Source organism: Myxine glutinosa, chromosome 4, assembly GCF_964187855.1.
Source record: "Myxine glutinosa chromosome 4, kmMyxGlut1.1, whole genome shotgun sequence".
Lineage (NCBI taxonomy): Eukaryota > Metazoa > Chordata > Myxini > Myxiniformes > Myxinidae > Myxine > Myxine glutinosa.
The window spans coordinates 117,837,656-117,861,532 of record NC_136264.1 but is presented as its reverse complement, the minus strand read 5'-3'; the positions used below and the strand labels follow the sequence as shown (position 1 = coordinate 117,861,532).

At 45.9% G+C, this 23,877-nt stretch overlaps 2 protein-coding genes across 14 annotated transcripts in view; one reads left to right on the top strand and one right to left on the bottom strand.

Moving 5' to 3' along the window:
- NDUFAF3 (NADH:ubiquinone oxidoreductase complex assembly factor 3) overlaps window positions 1-21,369 on the top strand; it is a 31,888-nt gene extending 10,519 nt beyond the window's left edge. Inside the window, exons 4-5 of the mRNA XM_078776337.1 lie at window positions 8,559-8,659; window positions 20,858-21,369. Coding sequence (XP_078632463.1) covers window positions 8,559-8,659; window positions 20,858-20,953 — 197 coding nt within the window. The 3' untranslated portion in view covers window positions 20,954-21,369. The remainder of the gene's footprint in view (window positions 1-8,558; window positions 8,660-20,857) is intronic.
- Window positions 21,370-21,780: 411 nt separating this feature from the next.
- LOC137425119 (protein kinase C theta type) overlaps window positions 21,781-23,877 on the bottom strand; it is a 54,169-nt gene continuing 52,072 nt past the window's right edge. For 7 of the 13 annotated variants that reach the window (XM_078776331.1, XM_078776332.1, XM_068113225.2 and 4 more), the window contains 2 exons: window positions 22,495-22,623; window positions 21,781-22,303 (listed from right to left, as the gene is read on the bottom strand). In XM_078776331.1, the coding sequence (XP_078632457.1) occupies window positions 22,148-22,303; window positions 22,495-22,623 (285 nt within the window). In that variant the 3' untranslated portion in view covers window positions 21,781-22,147. Of the gene's footprint in view, window positions 22,624-23,877 lie in introns of all 13 variants that reach the window. The other 6 variants (XM_068113220.2, XM_068113221.2, XM_068113223.2 and 3 more) reach the window with 1 other exon arrangement.

Here is a 23,877-nt window from a genome sequence, read left to right as displayed (position 1 = left end):
TCACTGAGGAGGAGAACATCATGATCTCTGACCCTGCTGTGCTTCTCAGAATGACCCAGTCTTGCAACCGAGAGCACCTCGATGAAGCCCTCAAAGACCCCTCAACTCTACTCCTCATCAAAAATTTGCATAAAATTTGCATAATTTTGCATAAAATTTGCAGCAGTAATTTGCATAAAAATGGTATGTGGGACATTTTTTCAGCTTGGGGCCATAGCTAGTCATTTTCTACACATTTTTTCCAATCTAGAAACACTGATTAGAAGTATATCTCCGGGGGGTGCAGGGGGACCTAGTCTTCCTACTAGACATAAGAGGAAGGTCAAAATACAAATAATTTCTCACCCTCGCCCTCTCACAGCTAGGACTTCCAGGAAAGAAGTCGGTATTTCAGAAAAGTGGATCTGGGGTGAATTAACAGGGGTAGAAAAGATCAAGGTTTTGGATGGGGGAAGATAAGAGATGGTGGTGAACAGCTGTTTTAAAGACCTGGAGGGGGGAGTGGGATTGAAGAGAGTGAGGGAGTTTGTTCCAGAGGTGGGAGAAAAGAGGAAAGAAAGAGTGAAGGTGAGCAGAGAGTCTTGATTTTGGCAGTTTCACCAGAAGAGGGTTGCAGGCAGATCTTGTGCGACCTGCAGGAGTATTTGGGGGACAGAGCACAGACAGGGCTGGGGGTGGGGGGGGGGGGGGGGGCGCGAGGCCAGAGAGGAGTCGGTAGAAGACAGTTTCCTGAATTTCACCTTTGAGTTTCTTGAATCCACCGTATTTGGTTTAATTGAAATCCGTTAAACAGTTCGCAAGTTATAACACGACAAACAGACAGACACAGCTCATTTTACCTCCGCCACCAAAGGTGGATGGAGGTCATGTTTTCGACCCTGTCTGTTCGTTTGTCTGTTTGTTTGTGAACAAAATATCTCAAAAAGTTGTGGAACGATTCGGACGAAATTTGGCAGAGATGTAGCGTATGTGACAAGGACGAAATGATTAGATTTTGGTAAATATCTGGATTCGGATCCGGCTACTAGAATTTTTTAAAGTGATTCTTCACCATTGGGAGATAGGGCCAAAAACGTTACATAGCGGGATATCTCAAAAACTTATGGATGGGTTTGGACAAAACTTGTTGGACATGTTGTGTGTGTGACAAGAAAGAATTGATTCAATTTTGGTGAAGATCTGGATCCGGATCCAGCTTGTCGAAATTTTTAAGTGATTCTTCCAGCCATCCACCCCTGCAATACTATCCATTTGTGTACGTGAGTTTGTTTTGTGTGTCTTGTCCTTGGGTATAAGTTAAGCCTGTGTAGATAAGCTAGGAATTGCTCTGTGTCCTTCTGATCCTTCCATTTTCCTGTATATTACTTTTATTTCTTCTCTTCTTGATTTTGGTTTGTGTAAATAATTAATAAATATCTGTTCTTCCTACCTTCGTCTTTTTCTTCATGCTCGTCCGATCGTCTTTGTGATTTCCCCCATTGAGTACCTGTGGCACGATTTGGCCAACGCTTTATGAATCGGGTTTAGTCTTTGTTAATGGCTCGAACTTCGGACTGCTAACCCGCTCGGCAGATAACATCTAGAACCGTGGTTCGAGCAGAAGTTATTCCCTCGTTCCCGGCTGGCGGTAGTAATTAGGTACGTAGCGAACCCCTCGGCCTAACAAACCCTACCTACCGTCAGTCCGGGAAGGACGTTGTAGCTTCAGGATCGGAGACGGCCAGTGAAAATAAAAGGGGGATTAACCCCCCCCCCCCTTGCTAAGGGGGAGCGCCGTCCCCGTTCCCGTAACAATTTCATTTTCTTCATTTTAGGGCATCCGGCCATAAAAAACATTGCCTCAAACAGGGAACCATGATTGTCATGGGGCCCGCAAGGCCAACCCCCGCTCTAGCGGGGAAAATGGCCTTAAAACGATCATTCATTCATTCATTCATTCTTCACCATTGAATGATATGGTCAACCAGGCAGAGGTATGCTGTCTACTGAGTGCCGATCTAGTTTGTCTGTTTGTTAACAAGATATCTCAAAAGGTTGTGGATGGATTTGGACTAAATTTGGCAGAGATGTAGCGTTTGTGACAAGGATTCGATTTTGATGAACATCTGAATATGGATTTGGATGCGAGATTTTTTTTAATTGTTAAGTTAAATCTTCACCATTGAGTGATCGGGCCAAAAAGGATATACAGTGCATTCAGAAAGTATTCAGACCCTTTCACTTTTTTCACATTTTGTTATGTTGCAGCCTTGTGCTGAAATCGTTTTAATTCACTTTTTTCCCTCATCAATCTTCACTCAATACCCCATAATGACAAAGAGAAAACAGGATTTTAGAAAGTTTTGCAAATTTATTAAAAAGAAAAAACTGAAATATCACATTGACATAAGTATTCATACCCTTTGCTATAACACTTGAAATTTAGCTCAGGTGCCTCCCATTTCTCTTGATCATCTTTGAGATGTTTCTACATCTTGATTGGAGTCCACCTGTGGTAAATTCAATTGATTGGACATGATTTGAAAAGGCACACACCTGTCTATATAAGGTCTCTCAGCTGACAATGCATATCAGAGCAAAAACCAAGCCAAGAGGTCGAATGAACTGCCTGCAGAGCTCAGAGACAGGATTGTGTCGAGGCACAGATCTGGGGAAGCCGACAAAAAAAAAATCTCTGCTGCATTGAAGGCTCTCAAGAGCACAGTGGCCTCCATAATTCTTAAATGGAAGAAGTTTGGAACAACCAGGACTCTTCCTAGAGCTGGGCGCCCCGCCAAACTGAGCAATCGGGGGAGAAGGGCCTTGGTAAGAGAGGTGACCAAGAACCCGATGGTCAATCTGGCTGAGCTTCAGAGATCCTGTGTGGAGATGGGAGAAACTTCCAGAAATCACTGCAACACTCCACCGATCTGGGCTTTATGGCAGAGTGGCCAGACAGAGGCCTCTCCTCAGTGAAAGACACATGAAAGCCCGCTTGGAGTTTGCAAAAAAGCACCTAAAGGACTCTCAGACTGTGAGAAACAAGATTCTGTGGATTCTCTGGATTCTCTGGAGCTCAGCCAGAGTGACCATAGGGGTTCTTGGTCACCTCTCTTACCAAGGCCCTTCTCCCCCGATTGCTCAGTTTGGCTGGGCGGCCAGCTCAAGGAAAAGTCCTGGTTGTTCCAAACTTCCTCCATTTAAGAATTATGGAGGCCACTGTGCTGTTGGGAACCTTCAATGCAGCAGAAATTTTTTGTAGGCTTCCCCAGATCTGTGCCTCAACACAATCCTGTCTCTGAGGTCTGCAGGCAGTTCATTCGACCTCTTGGCTTGGTTTTTGCTCTGATATGCATTGTCAGCTGAGAGACCTTATATAGACAGGTGTGTGCCTTTTCAAATCATGTCCAATCAATTGAATTTACCACAGGTGGACTCCAATCAAGGTGTACAAACATCTCAAAGATGATCAAGAGAAATGGGAGGCACCTGAGCTAATTTTCAAGTGTTATAGCAAAGGGTATGAATACTTATGTCAATGTGATATTTCAGTTTTTTGTTTTTAATAAATGTGCAAAACTTTCTAAAATCCTGTTTTCTCTTTGTCATTATGGGGTATTGAGTGTAGATTGATGAGGGAAAAAATGAATTTTAACGATTTCAGCATAAGGCTGCAACATAACAAAATGTGAAAAAAGTGAAGGGGTCTGAATACTTTCTGAATGCACTGTATTTCACTTGAAGAATAGAACCTGTCTACTCTTTTCAAAAGGTATCGTGGAATCTTTATCATCTCTAAGCAGGCAGGTTAATAATATCATCCACTCCTACATAGGAGAACAGTTTGCTGCTGCGTCCATGGAAGAAACTGAGGGGGAAAGGGGTCTGGGTGGAGGTTGGGGGTGGGTGTGCCTGGTGGTGTATCGGTGGGGAAAAAAACATCGCAATTATATCCTTACTGTTGGTCCTTTTTGGCAGGAAGAGATTTGTTTACATGTGAGACCATGTTTTATTAACAAGCCGCAGGTGTGTCTTGCAATCCGTGGTCTACCTGCCCCCTTCCCCACACCCTTTATTTTTCTGATCATCTCCCTTCCACCTTCCTATTCCTCAATACTCCATCCCAGCTGGGGTTTTTTTGTTCTTTCTTTTTACGGGCTGCTTGAGACTTTCCAGCTTGTGGAATGCTCTAAGTCTAAGTGAAGGGAGTTGGAACGTGATGCAAGAGGAAATGCATGTGGTTGCTGGGGAGAGAAGATTGTAGACTCCAAGAAAAGGGTAGACACGTGCGGATAGTTCAAGCGAAGGAAAGTGCAAGTAAGGTGGTAGATGTCGATAAAAGGACGACGTGCGTGCAGACATTTGGAGGGGAGTCGGAGAAAAAGTGATGACTGGATACCATGAGGGTATGAAACGGGTGCTCGGTGGCACGAGTCTCTTTGTGTGCCTCCATCTGCCTGCGCATGTGATGACAGCAAATTTTATGTCCTGCTGCCATGCCGAGCAAACGGGTTCCACCATGTAATTGATCCCCTCTCCCCACCCCTTCCCTCATTGCCTTATTACTCCTCCCTTCCCCTTCACCATCCACTCTACCATCCCCTCTTCCGCTTGAAGTTATTTTGCTTCTCCTCCTGTACTCACAGACATATTTAATAGTTAGAAATTTTTTTGCATTCGTGTAAATATAGATTTGTGTGTTTGTTTATTTATTTATTTTATTGCTCCGCTGCTTGTGATTGGTTATTATAGTGTACCATATTAATTTAGTTCAGATTACTATTATTAGCTCAACTGGACTTTAGTTCGTTGAGCTTATGCTATCGAGCAGTGTCCATAGATAAGTCGGTCAGTCAGTGAGTCTGTAAACACTTCAGTCATTATCGTTTGAACCAAAAACACAATTTTGATGAAACTAGGCCACAAGCTTCACATCTGATGCCTAACGTATGTGTATTGACCGCATCAAAATCTGCGCTCAATTGGGTGGTCTACGAGGAGGGGGCGGGTTTTACCCCCCTCCCCCCCCCAAATAGGTATATGCTCTCTTCTCCGAAACTACACACACAATTTCAATGAAACTTGATCACGACCTTCGTCGCCCATGATGTACCAAAGTTTGTTCGCGGCATTAAAAATATCAGGTTCTGATGGGGTCTGTGGAAGTCTGTGGGGGTTTGAGTGACTGTTGCTCCTGATCCAGGTGAGCTTCATGACCCGGGGTTCTATTTTTATTATGCTGTAGTTCTAACGCCCTCGCTTTCGCATGCTTATTCACTTTTAAATTTATTTTCTTTGCAACTGTTTGAGTGATTGACATGAGACTTTCAACACAGGAGTGACTAGCCATGAAGATTTTTTTTGTTGGTAACTATGACATCATAGGTGAAATGGCATGGCAGCCATGTTGGAGTAAATGAAAAACGTTGGACATCTCTGAAACTGCTGAACATTTTTTTTTTTTAAACTTGGCACAGGTTAAGGGACTTCCCATGGGGAATAACATTTTAATCGGTGCCCAAATGATGACGTCATAATTGGATGCGTCAATATGTTGTTTTTTTTGTATACATAGGCGAGCCTCGTGGAAGAGCTAGTACTAGTACACTGAATGGATCAGGATGTAACGGGACAAAAGGAACAGTGGAGAGAGGAGGGAAACACCAACAGCAGAGTTGAAGGCCAAGACAGAGGCAGACTTGGACAAACAATGGATGTGGGGAGCAATGACTGGCAGGAAAATATGCATGAGGTGGACAAGATAATGCATGGGGTGGACAAGATAATGCATGGGATGGACAACAAGGATACAAAAAGGGAACTCTGAGGAGGAAACCTGGAAATTTGGAAGGAGGATGTATTGGGGTGGGGTTAACAGGGGTAGACAAGATCGTGGTTTTGAATTTTAGATAAAACCTTTAAAAATCCCCTTCCCTCAAACCGCCCAACCAATCGCCACTAAACTTTATGTATGTCATCGACTAGCCATGAGGATAAAACTTTGATGACTAAAATGCCATCGGTCACGTTGTGTGGCAACGATATTGGTTTGAATGAAAAATCTTTAAACAATTCTTTCTTTGAAACCATTTAACCTATCAATGTGAAACTTTACATATTTGATCGACTACCTTTGGAGCATGTAGTTTGATAATGGTGACATCTTTGGTGAAGTGGTGTGGTCGCCATATTGGATAGAAAAACGAACCATATCTGATCATTATGAAACTTTATACATGTGAAGAACTATGCAGCTTGAGTGGGGCTTTAGATTTATTACGCCAATGGTCATGTTGTCAAGCAGCCATAATGGATTGAAAAACATTGACTCCCCATGTGGAATGTAATTTTATAACGATGATGTCATCAATCATGTGGTCTTGCAGAGAACAAAATGTTAGTTTTTCCTTAAATCCGATGTGGCTTCCAAAACAGGTGACCGATAAATGTTTTAGTTATTAATCTTTAATCCCCATGTGTAGTTGATGAATGATGACAGTTAAAGTTTTCACATCAATCAGTTGGGTAGTTTGAGAGAAGAGGCTTCACCCAGCTCGACTTCATGCTGTGAAAGCAAAGGCCTTTAGAATCATTGGTGTCTCCCACGATGAAGCTGATTCTGAGGGTCTTTCACCCTCTTCCGTCTTCTACTGACTCTTCTCTGGCCTCCCCCCCCCCCTCCCCTGCTCTGTCCGTGCTTTGTCCCTTCCCCCCCGCCCCCTCCCCCTCCAATATTGCTGCAGGACACTCAAGGTCTGCCAGCAACCCTCTTCTGGTGAAACTGCCAAAATCAAGATTTGCTGTTCACCTTTACTCTTTCATTCCCCTTTTTCCCCACCTCTGGAACAAAGTCCCACTCTCTCTTCAATCCCACCATTCTTTCTAGATCTTTAAAACAGCCATTCACCACCATCTCATATCTTCACCCATTCAAAACCATGATCCCTGGTTAATCCACCTCAAACCCACCTCCCTCAGATCCCCTGTTTTCTTTCCTGAAGGTCCCTGTAGTGTCCATCTTGTTTATCCTGTGTACTCCCAGCCTTCTCCTGTCCACAGATCTCCTGATGTCCCTGTTCTCTATTGTTGTTGTGCTTCCCTCTCTAAGCCCCTCTTGTCTCCTGCTCCCTTTGTTGTATATTCTGCATGTTAGCTCTTATAAGAGCCTCAACAACAACAACAACAACACAACATGCATTTTAAGGCCGTTTTCCCTGCTAGAGTGGGGGTTAGCCTTGCGGTCCCCATGACAATCTTCTCCATTTTTCCCTATTTTCTGCATCTCTCCTTGTTAACCCCCTTGCCCGCATTTCTTCTTCCACCATCTTTAGCCAAGTCTTTCTCGGTCTTCCCCGTCCTCTACTTCCTCTACATTCATTTCCATCACTCTTCTCAACCAGTCACTTTCATCCTTCCTCAACACATGACCAAACCATCTCAACCTGTTTCTCTTCACAGCATCCATCACAGGCTCTATTCCCATCATCTTTCGCAATTCATCATTTCTCTTCCTCTCTCTCAACGATACTCCACACATCCACCGAACCATTTGCATTTCCACCCTTTCCAGCCTTCGTTGCTGCTCTACGTTCATTACCCATGTCTCGCTCCTATAAATCATAACACTTCTCACATATGCAGCATACACCTTTCCCTTCAGCTTCAACGACACTCCCCTCCTCATCAGCACGCCACTCAGTTCCCGAAACTTCTTCCATGCACATCTCACTCTAGCAACCGTTGCCGAGTCTGATCCACCTCAACGACGAGGTATCACCACCACCACCACGAGCCTCAACAACGTATAGAAAAAAAAAAAGTGAATGCCGGTGCACTCACCTTTGAGCTGTTTAGCCTGGGTTCGCATTTCGATCCAGTTATATACCCACCCTGTTATTTTGCATGCAGGGCGATGCGTCAATGTTTGTGCAATCCATTCAATGGACACTAAACTGGAGGGATCTTCTGCTAGCATTGGTTGTTGTTGGATGGCATTGGATGGCAGGCGGGTTATCACACACACTCTGGCCAAGTTCTAATTTCCTGCTGCCTCCATTCGAATATCAGGCCTGGCTGGCTGATTCATGAAAGACTTGGACCAAAAACGTTCCCCTGACAATCCCACAAGAAGGTGGAAATAATTGGGGTGTTAAAATATATTATAGGTTATTGCAATTATTGTCTGTCCTTTGCGTAATTACTTTTTCTTGCCATTGGGATAGTTTGGAACAAAAGGGCTAAAACTCTCCCTCACATGATAAAAACAGCCAATAACCACTCGGCTGTCCAGGGTGTAATACCATGTAGACAGGGTATCGGAGCTGTTCATGTGACACATGATTTATGTGGTGTGCAGCTATGAACCTCACTCTTTGACAAAATTATCTGTGCGAATCATCAGGATAAATTCTTTTCGGTCTGATCCAGTTGGGAATGGAATCCAGACCAGACAACTTGGAGGGAAGCAAGCTGCTAACACAGAATGAAAAATTTATGTGGATGTGGATCATGGTTTAAGCTATAAGAAATTTAATTTCATCAGGTGGTGAGTAGCTTGGTGCTTGTGTTATTGTCCCCAGAGCTGCTTTTACTGGGCACGGGTGACTGCTCTCGGAGGTTGGATTCAGCTCTACTGAAGTTCATGAAGAGGATGGGAATTGGGGTTGAGGTGCAAGGCACGGTAAGATTATCTTGTATCATGTAGTAACCATGTTCCTTGGTGGTGGTGTTGGTGGTGGTGTTGACAGTGGCCTGATGTTAAATAAGTATATATTTATGCTTTGTTATTCCACATATCTCATTTGCACAACAAGCCATACATGGTTGTGTACTGTTGTCACGTATATGAAGTTGCTGTTCTCCAAAAATAGTTTTAAGGGAAATTAGCGTTCGGATGAAAATTAAGACGACAAGTATGTAACCACACTTGTGTGTGTGTGTGTGTATATATATATATACTAGCTGAGGTACCCGGGCTTAGCCCGGGTTGAATAAGAATAATACAAATATATGATGAAAAGAACATGTATATTTTAGAGCAATATCACAGTACATTTCCTACATGACGTTTTTTCAATTTTCAATTTCTCAAAACCTCTGGGTATACAACATTTCTGGTTTTCTTACTTGGTGCCAAGACAAAGATTGCTTGGTTTTCCAACCCTCGAGCAGCCCACGTACAGCTGGCCATGGGCAAACACTTGTTCTGTGAAGTTCAGGCCTACAACCTTCATTGATTGCCCCTGCGCCTTGTTGATGGACATAGCAAAACATAGCCTGATGGGGAACTGAATCCTCTTGAAGGAGAATGGAAGGTCACGTGGAATAAGTCGTATCCTTGGAATTAATACTTTCTCTCCTCTGTATTGTCCTGAGAGGATGGTTGCCTCTAGGACATGCGGCATCATTTGCTGGATTGTCAATCGTGTTCCATTACACAGCTTTGGTGGATCAAGGTTCCTTAGAAGCATGATTGGTGCTCCCACCTTGAGAATCAACCTGTGTGTTGGGAGTCCTTGAGGCTGAAGACTGTTGAGAAACTCAGTTGGGAAGTTTACTGCCTGATCTTCATCTGTCACTTTGTCAAGAGAATCATAATTTCTTTCATGACCGGGAAGTTGGTGGAGGAGCAAATTGTTGATCTCTTGAACAGCATTGTTCTTGGGGGCCAAAATGCCTCTTTCGGAAAGCCATGATGAGTCCTGGAACTGGGTCTCCATATTGGGAAAGACCTTTTTGATCAGGTCATCTTTTGTTTCAACAAACTGTCCAAATGGTAGAATTATTTGTTCTGATGCATCTTGAGGGTATAGGCCATTGCCAACTTTCAAAAGCTGGCTTGAGAACGCCCCTGCAGTGTTGTCACCAAGAAGGTGGACTCTCATGTTGGTATTCAGGGTAAGTCTTTGCACATGTGGCCAGAGGAGATAAGAAGACTTGATACAGGCCTTGACTTCATCTGCTCTTGTGCACCGTTGGATGACTGGGAGAGTCTGACGAAAGTCTCCAGCCAGAACAGTTGTCACACCACCCATGATTTTCTTGTTGTTGCGAATATCTTGGAGTGTTCTGTTCACTGCTTCGAATGCCTGCTTGTGGTTCATAGTAGCCTCATCCCAGATGATGATTTTGCACTGTTGAAGGATCTTGGCGTTTGCTGAATTCTTGCTAATGTTGCAGGTTGGGGTATCTTGCTTGGTCAAATCCAAAGGCAGTTTGAAAGTTGAGTGTGCTGTCCTTCCTCCTTCAAGAAGTGTAGATGCAATTCCACTTGAGGCCACAGCCAGAGCTGTCCTTCCTCCTTCAAGAAGTGTAGCTGCAATTCCACTTGAGGCCACAGCCCGACTGTTGAGAAACTCAGTTGGGAGGTTTACTGCCTGATCTTCATGTCACTTTGGCAAGAGAATCATAATTTCTTTCATGACCGGGCAGCGAACGTCATTATGTGCGACATTACGTCACTCCTACGGATGTGAAAACATTTGTTTTCCTTAAAAATATATTTAAAATAAATAAAATTTATATCAATTAACAATAAAAGAAGCTAAAAAACAATTTAAAATACAATAAAAAGCACATTAAAAATATATAAATATGTACGTACAGTATACTGTACGTACGCGCAACCGCTGATTCTCATTCAAAACAGAGGCGACGTACAGTATTCCTTTACTGTGTCTGTGTTAGCCATGGGTCCGAAGAAGGATAATGCAAGTGTTTCCAAGCGTAATGTGGTTACGATGGACGATAAGGTAAATCTGATTAAAAGGTATGGAAAAGGTGGAAAAGTGTCGGTGATAGCGCATAGACCTTATCGCGAATCGGAACCGCAATGCGTCATGGGATCGGAAAGGGGCAATAGCGCCGCCACAAACTACACCATGGAATTGCAGCTGGCCCGGTTTTTTAAACCATTGATATTAAAATAAAAAGTAGCCGAAAACCACCGGAATTTTATGCTGATTCCGAATCTGTGTCTAAAACTTTTCTTCGATGTGTAGTTCTTGAGTTATAAGCGGACATCCAGACAGACAGACACTCCTCCTTTATATATATATTGAGATATTATACATGCATGATCATTGTCAGAGCTGGTCAAATTTTGCTTACACTGCGTATTGATCATTCATCTGTGTTTTGGGATGTAAGTTCTATGATGTTCATGAATTTTGCAGAAACTGCAGTCACTATTCTGTTTCCCCTCCAACAAGGATTGTTACCTCTGCCACAGAAGGTGGATGGAGGTTGTTTTCACCCCTGTTTGTCTGTTTGACTGTGAGTAGGATATCTCAAAAAGTTGTGGACGGATTTAGCCGAAACTTGGTGGACAGGTTGTTGATGTGTGACAATGACGAACTGATTAGATTTTGGTGAAAGTCCGGATTCGGATACTATAATTTTAAAAGTGATTCTTCACCATTGAAGGAGAAGAAAACAACTCCTTTTGCATCTTCAGATGCATAAGGCTGCCAAAGCAGGCTATTTTGCACAATCCTGGACGGAGATCTGTGGAATTTTGCCTACTTTGGAAGGATGACAGGCCGAGTCTTCCCACCTGGTGTTAACTCAACAGCATGACAGTGCTTCAAACCCTAAGATCTCAAGCCAGCCAACTTGATACCACCAGGCTTGATATTCACCATTGATCAGGCCAAAAATGATATACAGCACAATATCTCAAAAAGCTATGAATGGATTTGGATGAAACCTGGTGGATAGGTTTGGTTTTGAATTGATTCGATCCAGATCCATATCTGAGGATTAAAAAATCTATATATATATATTTATTCTTCGCCATTGCGATATAGTTTTTATCCTCGCCAGAGGAGAGGGTATTGCATTTGGGTCTGTTTGTTTGTCTGTGTGTTTGCACAAAATGTGAGTATGCATATTGTTGCGGAGATGAGGACTGTATTTTTTTGATTGTGTGCTGTACTATTATTATTATTGGTTATTCTGCGCCCCCCTACCTCCGGAGCTGTGTAAAGGTGAAAGGGCATCCCATAATTAGTCCACAAGCATACACGTCAGCCAAGTAATAGAATACCCCTGTTGATAGTTATCTCTTATTCTGTGTTCTAGGGTAAGGCTGTGTCTCCCATTAATTGAAGTACTCCATTGCACTAGTGAAAGAGAATAGATCCCCTTTCATTCCCATCCCCAAAACCTCCATTTCCTATCACATCCCCTTTCGTCATTGCTGAGCCCTCGATTCCCAATTACCTCCCCTCCAATAACCGCCATTGACCACGAGGCTCGAGTCGGGGAAGAAAGGCGTGTCTCCAACTCGTCATAGAGGGGAAGAGGGGCGTGCCCGCCCGTCGTCATCCAGGGCGGAGCCCGAGGGTCGCGCGACCAACCAGGGCCGAGGTGAGCACCCCGATGGGCGTGTCTAAAAACGCCGGCGGCTTAATCGCTGGAGGCGCTATAAAAAGGCGTGCACGCAGGAAGCGAGTGAGTCGGTTGCCAGTAGAGGGTCCGTGAAGAGTTGGTCTGAGTTGGTTGAGAGTCGGTTGCCAGTAGAGGGTCCGTGAAGAGTTGGTCACAAAGAGTTGGTCTGAGTTGGTTGAGAGTCGGTCGTCAAGTGGAGAGTGGTGAAGAGTCAGTCAGTAGAGGTGGTGGTCAAGTGGTTGCGTTGGTTGCGGTGAGGAGTCGGTGGTAAAGAGTGAGGGACCAAGAAAGAGTTGAGGGTGTGGACCAACGAGTCAGACAAGTCCTGGGAACGCAGCGGAGGCCGCAGCAGCAAGAACACCCAACAGCCAAAGGGGGCCTGAACGGCGGTTTGGAGCAGGGCCGAAAAGGAACGGCGGCTGCTAAACGCGCCGGTTGAGCTGCAGGACCCCCTTGGACCTCCCTCTCCCTCCAGCCATCCACCTCCTGCCTTTCCACCCTTCTTGTGTACGTGAGTTTGTTTTGTTTGTTCTGTCCCTGGGTATTTAATTAAGTCTGTAGGTAAGCTAAAATTTGCACTGTGTCACCTGCGTCTTATGTGTTGTAAATAAACCTTGATTGCTCCTTTTTGCTTGTGTAAATAATAAATCCAATTACTCTTCTGTCCGTCTATTCGTTTTATTCCTTTTCCTCTTTGCATTCGTCGTTTTAGTCTTTTCCCCTCATTGAGCAGCTGCGGTGCGATCCGGCCAAAGTCCTGGGTGAATCGGGTGAGTCAGGGATCATGTAACGGTCGCGGCAATACCACCGCTCAGTAAATAACATCTTAATCCGCGATCAGTAACAATTGGTGTCTGGGAGTGGGATTCGAGGCCTGAACCAAATTTTTAAAACGAATAGAGGAAAAAAAAAAAAAAATTTGGTCAAAATTACGAGCGGCCGAAATTTGTTTTGTTTTACAAAACCCGAATTTTGAAATCGCGCCATGGCTGGTCAAGGCGACGGGATGCCGGTGGGAGAGATAGACGGGGTAGAATCGACCCAGAACCTCGGGGAAATGTATGTGGAGGAAAGGAAGGAGGAGAGCAATGAGGTGGTTGAGGGTGTATCAGACGCACAAAATGGCGCTCTCGCGCACGAGGTTTCAGGCGCGCAAAGAGGCGCCTCGCACGAGCGCGCGGTAGCCGAGCCCGCTGTATCAGCGGGCTTTAACATGCAGCAGTTCATGGCACGGTTTAGCGAATACATGGCACAGTCGAAGTGCGACAACGAAAAAAGAGCCAGGGAAATGGAGGGAATGGAAAACAGAATGGGGGAGCGACTAGGAAATCAAATCGGGGAGTTAGACAAGAAATTTGGGAAGTTAGACAATCATTTTGAGGAGTTAGACAAGAAATTTGGGAAGTTAGACAATAATTTTGAGGAGTTAGACAAGAAATTTGGGAAGTTAGACAATAATTTTGAGGGGTTAGACAACGGGATAAAAGAGGTGAGACATGGGTTAACGGGGGTGGAAAATAGAATGGCTGCCCAGGAGAATCAGATAGAGGGGATGAAAAATGGGTTAATGGGGCTAGAAAATAGGATGGAGGACAAATTGCGGGAACTAGGGGAACAATCTGCCAGGGAAATCAAACGAATGGGAAACCAGATAGAGGAGGTGCAAATCGGGTTAGAAAGTAAACTGGATGCTCAGAGGGATGAATTGGGACAGATGAGGGTGGCATCTACAAAAGAGATGGGGGAGATGAAAGAGGAGATACGACGAGGTGTGGGTGAGGAGGTCTCGGGGCTACGCGAGGAGGTAAAGCGAGGTGAGAAGCGTATTGAGAAAGAAGTGAGAAATAATACGGCGAAGTTACAAGGGGGAATAGAAGATCTGACGGAGGAGGTGGAACAGCTGACAGAGGGACAGACGGAGTTAGTGGAGCAGGTTCAAAAGAACACTGCGGTACTAGGAGGGTTAAAGGCGACACAAAAAGAAATTAAAAACGAATTAATAGCGACGCAGAGGCAATGTCAGATGGTACGTGAGGAACTGACGATGAGGGTGGACGAGGTGACAGAGATAATGGAGACAAAGGACCGGCAGGTGAGGATGCACATAGAGACGGTCACGGTAGCCTTAGAGGACGAACTTGAGGAGACGCACCGAGAAATAAAAGAGGTTAAACAAAAATTAGAGGAAGTGGAAGAAGAGGTGAGTGAAATTAAGAAGAGACGGACAGAAACTAAAAGAGAAATCCAGGAGGAGGTGATGGAATATGTGCAAGGTCGGTGCTCAACTCATAATGTGATGCTCACTAACCAAATAAAAAGTTTGCAGGTGGCAAAGGAGGTGCGACGACGAGGTACGGAGGTGAGTGGCAATGTATATGATGTGAGGAAAGCTTCAGTCGGCTTGGGGATTGGTTTGGATCCGGGTGTTCGTGAAAGGCCGTTGGTGAAGTGTGCGACAGGTCTGGTGTGCGAAAAAAGAGGTGTGCGAGAATGTCCAACCATGGGGTGTGTGAGGAAAAAGTGCACGCCGAGGAGTGAGTGTGCCGTCAAGAGTGAGTTGGACGTAGCGCGTGTGCGCGAGGAAGGTGTGGAACGGACGGGTGCCTGGGGAAAGCGCATGCTGTCAAGAGTAACGGAGAATGCACGCCTGTGGTGAAAGTTACAGAGGATGTAATGAAAGAGTGTGCACGAGAGGATGCGCGAGAAAGGTGTGTAACGGACAGGTGCATGAGGAAAGAGTGCGCGGTCGAGAGTAAGGGTGAGTGCGCTGTCAAGAATGGAGGTGAAAATAGTGAGAGTGACACGGAGCGTGAGTTGGTTGTGACAGGTGAGCGAGGATGTACACCTGGAATGGAAGGATGCACACCTGGAATGGTAGAGCGTGAGTGGGAATGCACACTTGAGTTGGTCGTGAGGCACGTGGTTGGGTGTGCGGGTGAGAGCACACCTGTGATTGTCACCAAGGAGGTGACCGAGAAAGGGGCGCGAAGAGGTGTGTTGGTGAGGTGTGCGAGCGACGAATGTGTGCCAAGGTGTTCGGTGGTCAGGTGTGTGACCAAGTCGGTGAGTGGAATGAGTGTACCGAGGTGTGTAAGAAAAGGTACGACGAGGAGCATGGAAACGGCTGCATGTATGAGCAAGAAAGGGGTAGCGTATGCATGTAAGCATCCAGGTGAAGCATCGACGGTAACCGGTTTAGCGGTTAGAGCGACTTATAGCCGAATCGGGCCCTCGGTGCGTGCCGGGCTTCGCGTGCCGCGAGAACCAGCGGGGATCCGAGCCGCGGCGGGTTCGAAAGGACCGCCGTACGCGATCCACGCTGGGCCTCGCTTGGAACGGCCGCGTCCGTGCTCCACTAGGCGGAGCGGGCAGCCCGATAGGAAGGGTCGTCATGGCGACCGCTTTCTATTGAGACGTGCCGGCAGTTCGAGATCGGGACATTGGATGGCTCCACGCCGAGGTGGTGCGTGGGATCTCGGCCCGGGTAAGCCCCCGCCTCGAGTGCCGGACGCATCCAGCCGCCGGCACAAAAGAATCCGCGTTCATTGCTCGGCTGTACGAAGCCGGGCTGTAGACGTGAATTGGCGCACCGAGAGGATGTAATAAGTAGACGGGTGATGGTGATAGTGATAGTGATTTGATACGAAATTTAGAAAAGTGAGTAGAATTGGCAGTAAATGGAAAATTTTTGATTTGTTGGATTTGGACGAACAAAATTTATAGTGAGAGACCCCCGATGTGGTGGGATGGCAAATCCACCATCCCTCACAGAGTGGGGCAAAGGAGCTATAGTTTATGGGGTGTATGGCAGTGAAAACTAGCCCGGGTGGGTTAGGTTATATTGTAGGGATCTAGCGAAGATGACATTAGGTGACGTTAAGGTTAGTTAGTGACTGATACCTGTAGTGGGGACGCAGGTAGATTAGTGTGGATTATAATGACGTGGGAGCGCAATAGTTTAAAGGGACGACTGGGAAGCGCACGTTTCAGAGGGGAGTAGTTAGCTGAGATGATGCCGTGTGTTTGAGAATTGAACAGGTGTGATTGCACAGGTGTGCAACTGAACAGGTGGATGGAGCAGTGTTTGAGTGATAGTAGTGGTGGTTGTGTATTGTGATGACCAAATGGTCCAGGAAGAAAGGAGGGTGCAGGTGGCACCAGGTGTGAGGGCACAGGTGTGCAACAACAGGTGTATGTGGCTGTGTGGAATAAATGGTCGTGTGGAATAAATGGAGTATTGAAATGGATGGTCGTGGAGTGAGTATGGTGGAAATTGTGGAGTGGAGTGGATGGTGCGAAGGTGTGAATGGGGGAAGAGTGGACCCCCATCACGGATACCCGGGGCGGGTAGTGTAAGTGTTAGGTAGAGGGTACAGGTAAATTGTGGTTGGATATTGGCATCTGTGGTGCGGGTGAAAGAATGGTCTTTGGATGGGTGCATTAGTGTTGTGGAAATGGCTGGGCGTGTAGCCTGTTAGTGTGTGTAGTTGGTTGGGCGCTCCACCAATGTGAGGATGTCGGCCAGGTGAGGCCGCAGGTGGGCTCTGGGAGCCGGTAGTTGTTGTGGATGGGGCCCGAGGATCCGGAGGACGGACCCGGGTAGCCCAGTGCCAGAGGGCACCAGTGGGGTGACAGAGCCAGGAGAGGGCCTTCCCCAGTTAGTTAGGTTAGGGTGAGGAGCTAGGTAACCTCGGGTGGCAACTGCAGTGGTGGAGGTGTGCAGGTGGGTAGACCTGCTGGGAGAGCTACACGTCGCAGCCCAGAAATTGTGCGAAGGCACCGGGAGATGAATCGGGGGAGTGAGACCCCAAATTGAGAAGCACCACAGTTTGGTCAATGGGAATTGGTTTTTAGAACCCATAGTGTAAGTGGCCAATGGATTGGCAGGGAAAGACCCCGGGTAGTGTAAAGTGTGTTAAAATCATTTAGAGGATAGTTAGGATGAAGGATCTCCTCGCACCATCTGCATCCACTCACCTGAGGTGACAGGTATTCCACACCATGCCATGTTTTATTATTTTTCATTGATGCAAATGTTTGGATTGTGAGACGCATCATGACGTGGGTGTGATATTGTGCGTAATTCCATCTCTCCCTCCTTATGAGGATTGATGATGAATTGGTGATGGCAAATTTTGAAGTCGAGGGATTGTGGAGACGAATTTGGTATAGAGGAAATATGGGGAAGACGTGACAGTAGTGACGAATTTGTAAATGTGTAGATTTTTGTACATATGGGGTAAGGGCAAGGGTAGGGTAGGTGACAGGGGGGTGACGTACGGTAGGGACGAGCTTTCTCACTTCGCCCTCCGTACGCATTTCGCCTTGCATTGCCTTATTGATGTGTACCCTTGTGACCTTACCCCTCGCTCAATTGTCTTTCCCCTTTTGTCTCCCACATGACCTGTGCGCCACTGGGTGCCGAGGGGAGCGTGCGTGGGTCGGCCATTGTGCGCCCGAAATTCCCAGAACCAGCTGTCTGCATCGATGCATCACATTATGGACCACATGTCTGTGGCCGAGCACCACCTATGGACCCCATGGGTTGGGGCATGGCCCCTCTGCTGGAACCGGCCATGAGGGCCCGAAATCTTGCTGGCGGACCTTGGCCACAGGGCACCGATGCCCCACAGGTGAACCACACGTAGTCGGCCCTGTGGGCCATAAATAAAGAAAATAAAAAGGACACATTGGGCACACTTTATTGCAAATAGGCCGCCAGTAAGCAAAGCAAAAGAATGACAACAACTGGAAGAAATAATAATAACCAGCAGAGGGAGCCGAAGAGCAAGAGACCACCTGCAGGGTTAGGGGTTGTTGATTTTATTTTTATTGAACATTGTTGAACTGTGGTGACTGCACCGATTGGTGCTTGAGGGTGTGTTGGTGCGTTATAGGTGCTTTCATGGTGCATTGATGCAGAGCAGACTGTCTCCCCCCCAGAAAGAACAATTACAGGTCCTGGGTTAGTCTTGTAAATAAAAATAGCGTCATTGTAAATAATGCTTCCCACCGTCAGTGTATAGTTTGAAGACCATTCCGCAATTCGGTTAACTGTGGGCGTAAGTCTGTTAGGCAGGGTGCAATGGAGCAGCGGGACACATTTATTTATGTTTTAAAACTGTCACACTCAGGGTCAGGTTAAAAGTAGAGGGAACTACACCTACGTGTCACACTAAAAATAAAAGTTGTAGGCCCGGGACGTGCCTAAGAGGAGGAGGGTGCAGTGTTGCGGAGATGAGGACTGTATTTTTTTGATTGTGTGCTGTACTATTATTATTATTGGTTATTCTGCGCCCCCCTACCTCCGGAGCTGTGTAAAGGTGAAAGGGCATCCCATAATTAGTCCACAAGCATACACGTCAGCCAAGTAATAGAATACCCCTGTTGATAGTTATCTCTTATTCTGTGTTCTAGGGTAAGGCTGTGTCTCCCATTAATTGAAGTACTCCATTGCACCAGTGAAAGAGAATAGATCCCCTTTCATTCCCATCCCCAAAACCTCCATTTCCTATCACATCCCCTTTCGTCATTGCTGAGCCCTCGATTCCCAATTACCTCCCCTCCAATAACCGCCATTGACCACGAGGCTCGAGTCGGGGAAGAAAGGCGTGTCTCCACCTCGTCATAGAGGGGAAGAGGGGCGTGCCCGCCCGAGGGTCGCGCGACCAACCAGGGCCGAGGTGAGCACCCCGATGGGCGTGTCTAAAAACGCCGGCGGCTTAATCGCTGGAGGCGCTATAAAAAGGCGTGCACGCAGGAAGCGAGTGAGTCGGTTGCCAGTAGAGGGTCCATGAAGAGTTGGTCACAAAGAGTTGGTCTGAGTTGGTTGAGAGTCGGTTGCCAGTAGAGGGTCCGTGAAGAGTTGGTCACAAAGAGTTGGTCTGAGTTGGTTGAGAGTCGGTCGTCAAGTGGAGAGTGGTGAAGAGTCAGTCAGTAGAGGTGGTGGTCAAGTGGTTGCATTGGTTGCGGTGAGGAGTCGGTGGTAAAGAGTGAGGGACCAAGAAAGAGTTGAGGGTGTGGACCAACGAGTCAGACAAGTCCTGGGAACGCAGCGGAGGCCGCAGCAGCAAGAACACCCAACAGCCAAAGGGGGCCTGAACGGCGGTTTGGAGCAGGGCCGAAAAGGAACGGCGGCTGCTAAACGCGCCGGTTGAGCTGCAGGACCCCCTTGGACCTCCCTCTCCCTCCAGCCATCCACCTCCTGCCTTTCCACCCTTCTTGTGTACGTGAGTTTGTTTTGTTTGTTCTGTCCCTGGGTATTTAATTAAGTCTGTAGGTAAGCTAAAATTTGCACTGTGTCACCTGCGTCTTATGTGTTGTAAATAAACCTTGATTGCTCCTTTTTGCTTGTGTAAATAATAAATCCAATTACTCTTCTGTCCGTCTATTCGTTTTATTCCTTTTCCTCTTTGCATTCGTCGTTTTAGTCTTTTCCCCTCATTGAGCAGCTGCGGTGCGATCCGGCCAAAGTCCTGGGTGAATCGGGTGAGTCAGGGATCCTGTAACGGTCGCGGCAATACCACCGCTCGGTAAATAACATCTTAATCCGCGATCAGTAACATGGCATATTAATTACATTAGACCCTTTAGAATTCAAATACCCTTAAAAACCCCAAAGATCCCTTCGAACCTTTACAACCCTGAGACCCATTAAGACCAGGAAGACCATAAGGACCATGAATACCCACAAAGACTATTAAAGACACCTAAAACACTTTAGAGCTTTGAAATCCCAAAGACCCATAAGACCCTGAAGATCCTTAAAGACCCAGAGGACTCCAAAGACTTAGGGGACCCAAAGGCCAAAACCACATACGTCCTGGCGAGGGTCTGCAATCTCTGATTGGTCTTTTTTGTTTTATTTTGTGAAGGGTGATAATTGTTTAAATTTGCTTTTAGTACTCAAATATTCCTTTGCAAGTGTGGTGAGTATGCCTGGTGTTGGGCTAGCGGCTAGGGTGCCAGCTTAGGATCCTAGGATCCTGGTTTCGAATCCCGGTCGATCGCTGAATTAACGCCAGGGGGGTTGACTCAGCCTGTCATCCTTCCGAAGTAGGCAAAATTGCACAGATCTCCGTCCAGGATTGTGCAAAATAGCCTGCTTTGGCAACCTTATGCATCTGAAGATGCAAAAGGAGTTGTTTTCTTTTCCTTCAATGGTGAAGAATCACTTTTAAAATTATAGTATCCGAATCAGGACTTTCACCAAAATCTAATCAGTTCGTCATTGTCACACATCAACAACCTGTCCACCAAGTTTCGGCTAAATCCGTCCACAACTTTTTGAGATATCCTACTCACAGTCACAGTTTACTCAAATATTCCTTTGCAAGTGTGGCGAGTATGCCTAAAGCCTCTCAACATGAGTTGAGGGAGGTTATTGTTCTGCAGTGGACTGAAATAGGTTGGTGTGATGATTATAAGAAAACATCTTGGCAAGCTGAGTTGAAAACGAAACTGATGAACTGTTCTTTGCTGCCCACAGCCGAATGCCTGTGCCACGTTCAACTTCCTCATGTCCGATCGAAGGACAGTTGGTGCAGCACTCATTCCACCCTTAAAGCTTCCAAAAGATGACTAATTTTTCTGTTCCTGCATCGCTATAGTCTTTGGCTTTGTCGTGAATTGCTGCCTGCCTTTTGAAGGAAAGGTTAAGATACGAATGTACAAGGTAGTTTTTGATTCGTGTGCATGTTCATTCCCCCCAAACCCCCACCCCCCCCCCCCCCGCCTCCCCCCAAGTACATTGATATTTTACCTTCTGGTGTGGAAGCCAGGCTCAAGTTATTTGAAATTGATGTCTACATGAAGAAGGCCCACGAGGCATTAGAAGAACGTCCTTCGGGCTTTGTGACTTGATGACGGAATTTGGAAAACTTTCTGTATATTTATTTCAGCAGTGCTTGCTGTGGTCATATTCTTATGAAATGTCAAAAGTGTCCATTTTCATAAATTGTGGCATCACATTATTCACAAACATGCTCTGCATTTAAATTATATCTCTGCCATTTATTTTTGTGTAAATAAGTGCAGTATTCATATTCTGATGTTCTGCCTGAAGGCAGGTCCAGTACTACTGAAGCATTTTATTAGCAAGGATTATGCTGGGTGGTTTGCCATCGCCTTCCCAGCAGTAGTTAGGGCAGGAATTGGAATTTGGCCATGATGCTGGCAATAGCTCACTCACTCTCTGAAGGTTAAGATACGAATGTACAAGTTCACACCAACTAATGCCGGCAGACGAGACGCCCCGTTTAACATCCATCCGGGGGACGGCACTCACATTGATGAATCACCCAGAGTGTTTATAGCTGGGTTCAGATTCAAACCCAGGGTTGATGGTTTAGAGGCGAGTGTGTGTACCTCTTGGCAGGTCATCGTGTCAACTTGTGTAAATAAGTGCAAATATAAAATAAAATAGTACTTTATTATTTCAACAAGTACCAGACAAACATACATGCTCTGTGCACAAGATGAATGTATGTTTGAATTATGTGATGGTTCTTGAATGTTTTTGAAGTTAAAAACAAAGAAATTATTAAACCTTTTTATGGCATCATTGAATTTATTACAAAAATTAAGTATTGGAACATAAATAATATTTAACAACACATCACCAGCGTGTGCACATTTTTATACCTGCTTCACTCTCACTGGGGATGTGGCATAATCTTTACAACAAAGGTTGCAGCTGCCCTCTTGTGGACGGCCCGGATAATTACTGCCTAGTGGTAGGAAATAGCTTATGTGGGTGGGCCACGGGTCATCACAACCTTTAATGGAGATCTTTATGTAAATCGGGACTGACAAAGGAGAAACCTTCAAAAATCCTTTGGTTTATGGAACCAATCACATGGTTGTCACCAAACGACAGACGCGGCTTTTCGGACAGGAACTCCTGGTCGAAATTGCTGCAGTCGCTGGCTGAGAGCTGTAAGTAATGCAAGATTCGAGATATTTGTTCGCTTTCACGTAGTTATAATTTGGCTTTAAATAGTCATCATGGGAGGAGGAAAGGGTTAAAAAAGCAGCATGCAAAGTCAATATATCCAACCTACATAAATGATTATTATAACAGGTCACACAACTTTTTGACAAAACCGACATAAACTCCTCACATACCACTTTAGGCCGGAAGGGTGGTTTGACTTCCTTTCTCTCCAGAGCGTCCCAGTCTGTGTCGTTGAAGAAAGGATGGTTTCGGATATTGCCAACAACCCCGAGTCGTTTGGTGTGGTCTCGTTCGAACAACTACACACAGTTAGGTAAAGTGTTTGGTCCACGAAACAATTTGGACCAAATCGGCTTAAACATGATGTTCCCTCAATGCAATACTAGCATTCTGTCAAATTGTACATTCATTTATCAGAGGTTTTTAAGTTACTTTTTATTACTGTTACGTTGCTCATTAAATGAATTAAATACATTTAATTTCACTGCTACAAGTTTTGAATCAAAATTAATCAAATTCCCAAATAAATCGGAATTACTAGATCTGATCGTTATTCGTACAACGTTGGAACTTGCGCCCTCCAAATATACATGTAAATTAGGACACCAAGCAATGGCTTCCACATAGGTGTGGCCCATGTGTTAATTAAGCAAATAACATCCCTGCATGCTTCGGGTCATGTATAAAAATGCTGCACAGGCCTGGTTACCTATACGTATGGCTGCATGAGGAGACCCCATTCCCCACACCCCCCATCCCCCTCCCCCCCCCCTCCACCCCTCTCCCCCAATGCCCCCATCCACAGAGCATGTGTGATCGCTCAAAAATAAATAAATAAATAAAGCATGTGGCTGAGAGTAGACCGGCTGTCACTGTATATGGAGGTTTGAATAGCGGCCGGTTTACCGCCGGTACAAATAGCGGCCGGTACAAAAGAGCACGCACAGCTGTAAGGACGAAGGACGGGAACAGTGGTGAGTTTGAGGTGAAGGTGGGAGTGCATCAGGGGTCGGTACTAAGTCCACTACTATTTGTAGCTGTGATGGAGGTGCTGGCTCAGACCGTAAAGGAGGGTTTACCGTGGGAGTTGTTGTATGCAGATGATCTGGTGTTGATTGCGGAAAGTATGGATGGACTGAAGGAAAAGATGAACAAGTGGAAGGAATGTATGGAGACAAAAGGTCTGAAGGTGAATATCGGAAAGACAAAGGTGATGGCAAGTGGTAAAGCATGTGGTGAGGTGGAAAGAACTGGGAAGTGGCCGTGTGCTGTGTGCAGGAAGGGTGTCGGAGTGAACTCCATTCAATGTACAATGTGTGCTGAGTGGGTTCATCAAAAATGTAGTGGTCTGAGAGGGTCATTAACCAGTGTGGCAGCTACATTCAAATGTAAGGTGTGCACAGAGGGAGCTGCAGATGGAGGAAATGTTGAGTTGGATCTTGGAGACGGCGTGAAGCTGGAAGGTGTGAAAACATTTTGCTACCTCGGAGACATGCTGAATGGAGAAGGTGGATCAGACTCGGCAACGGTTGCTCGAGTGAGATGTGCATGGA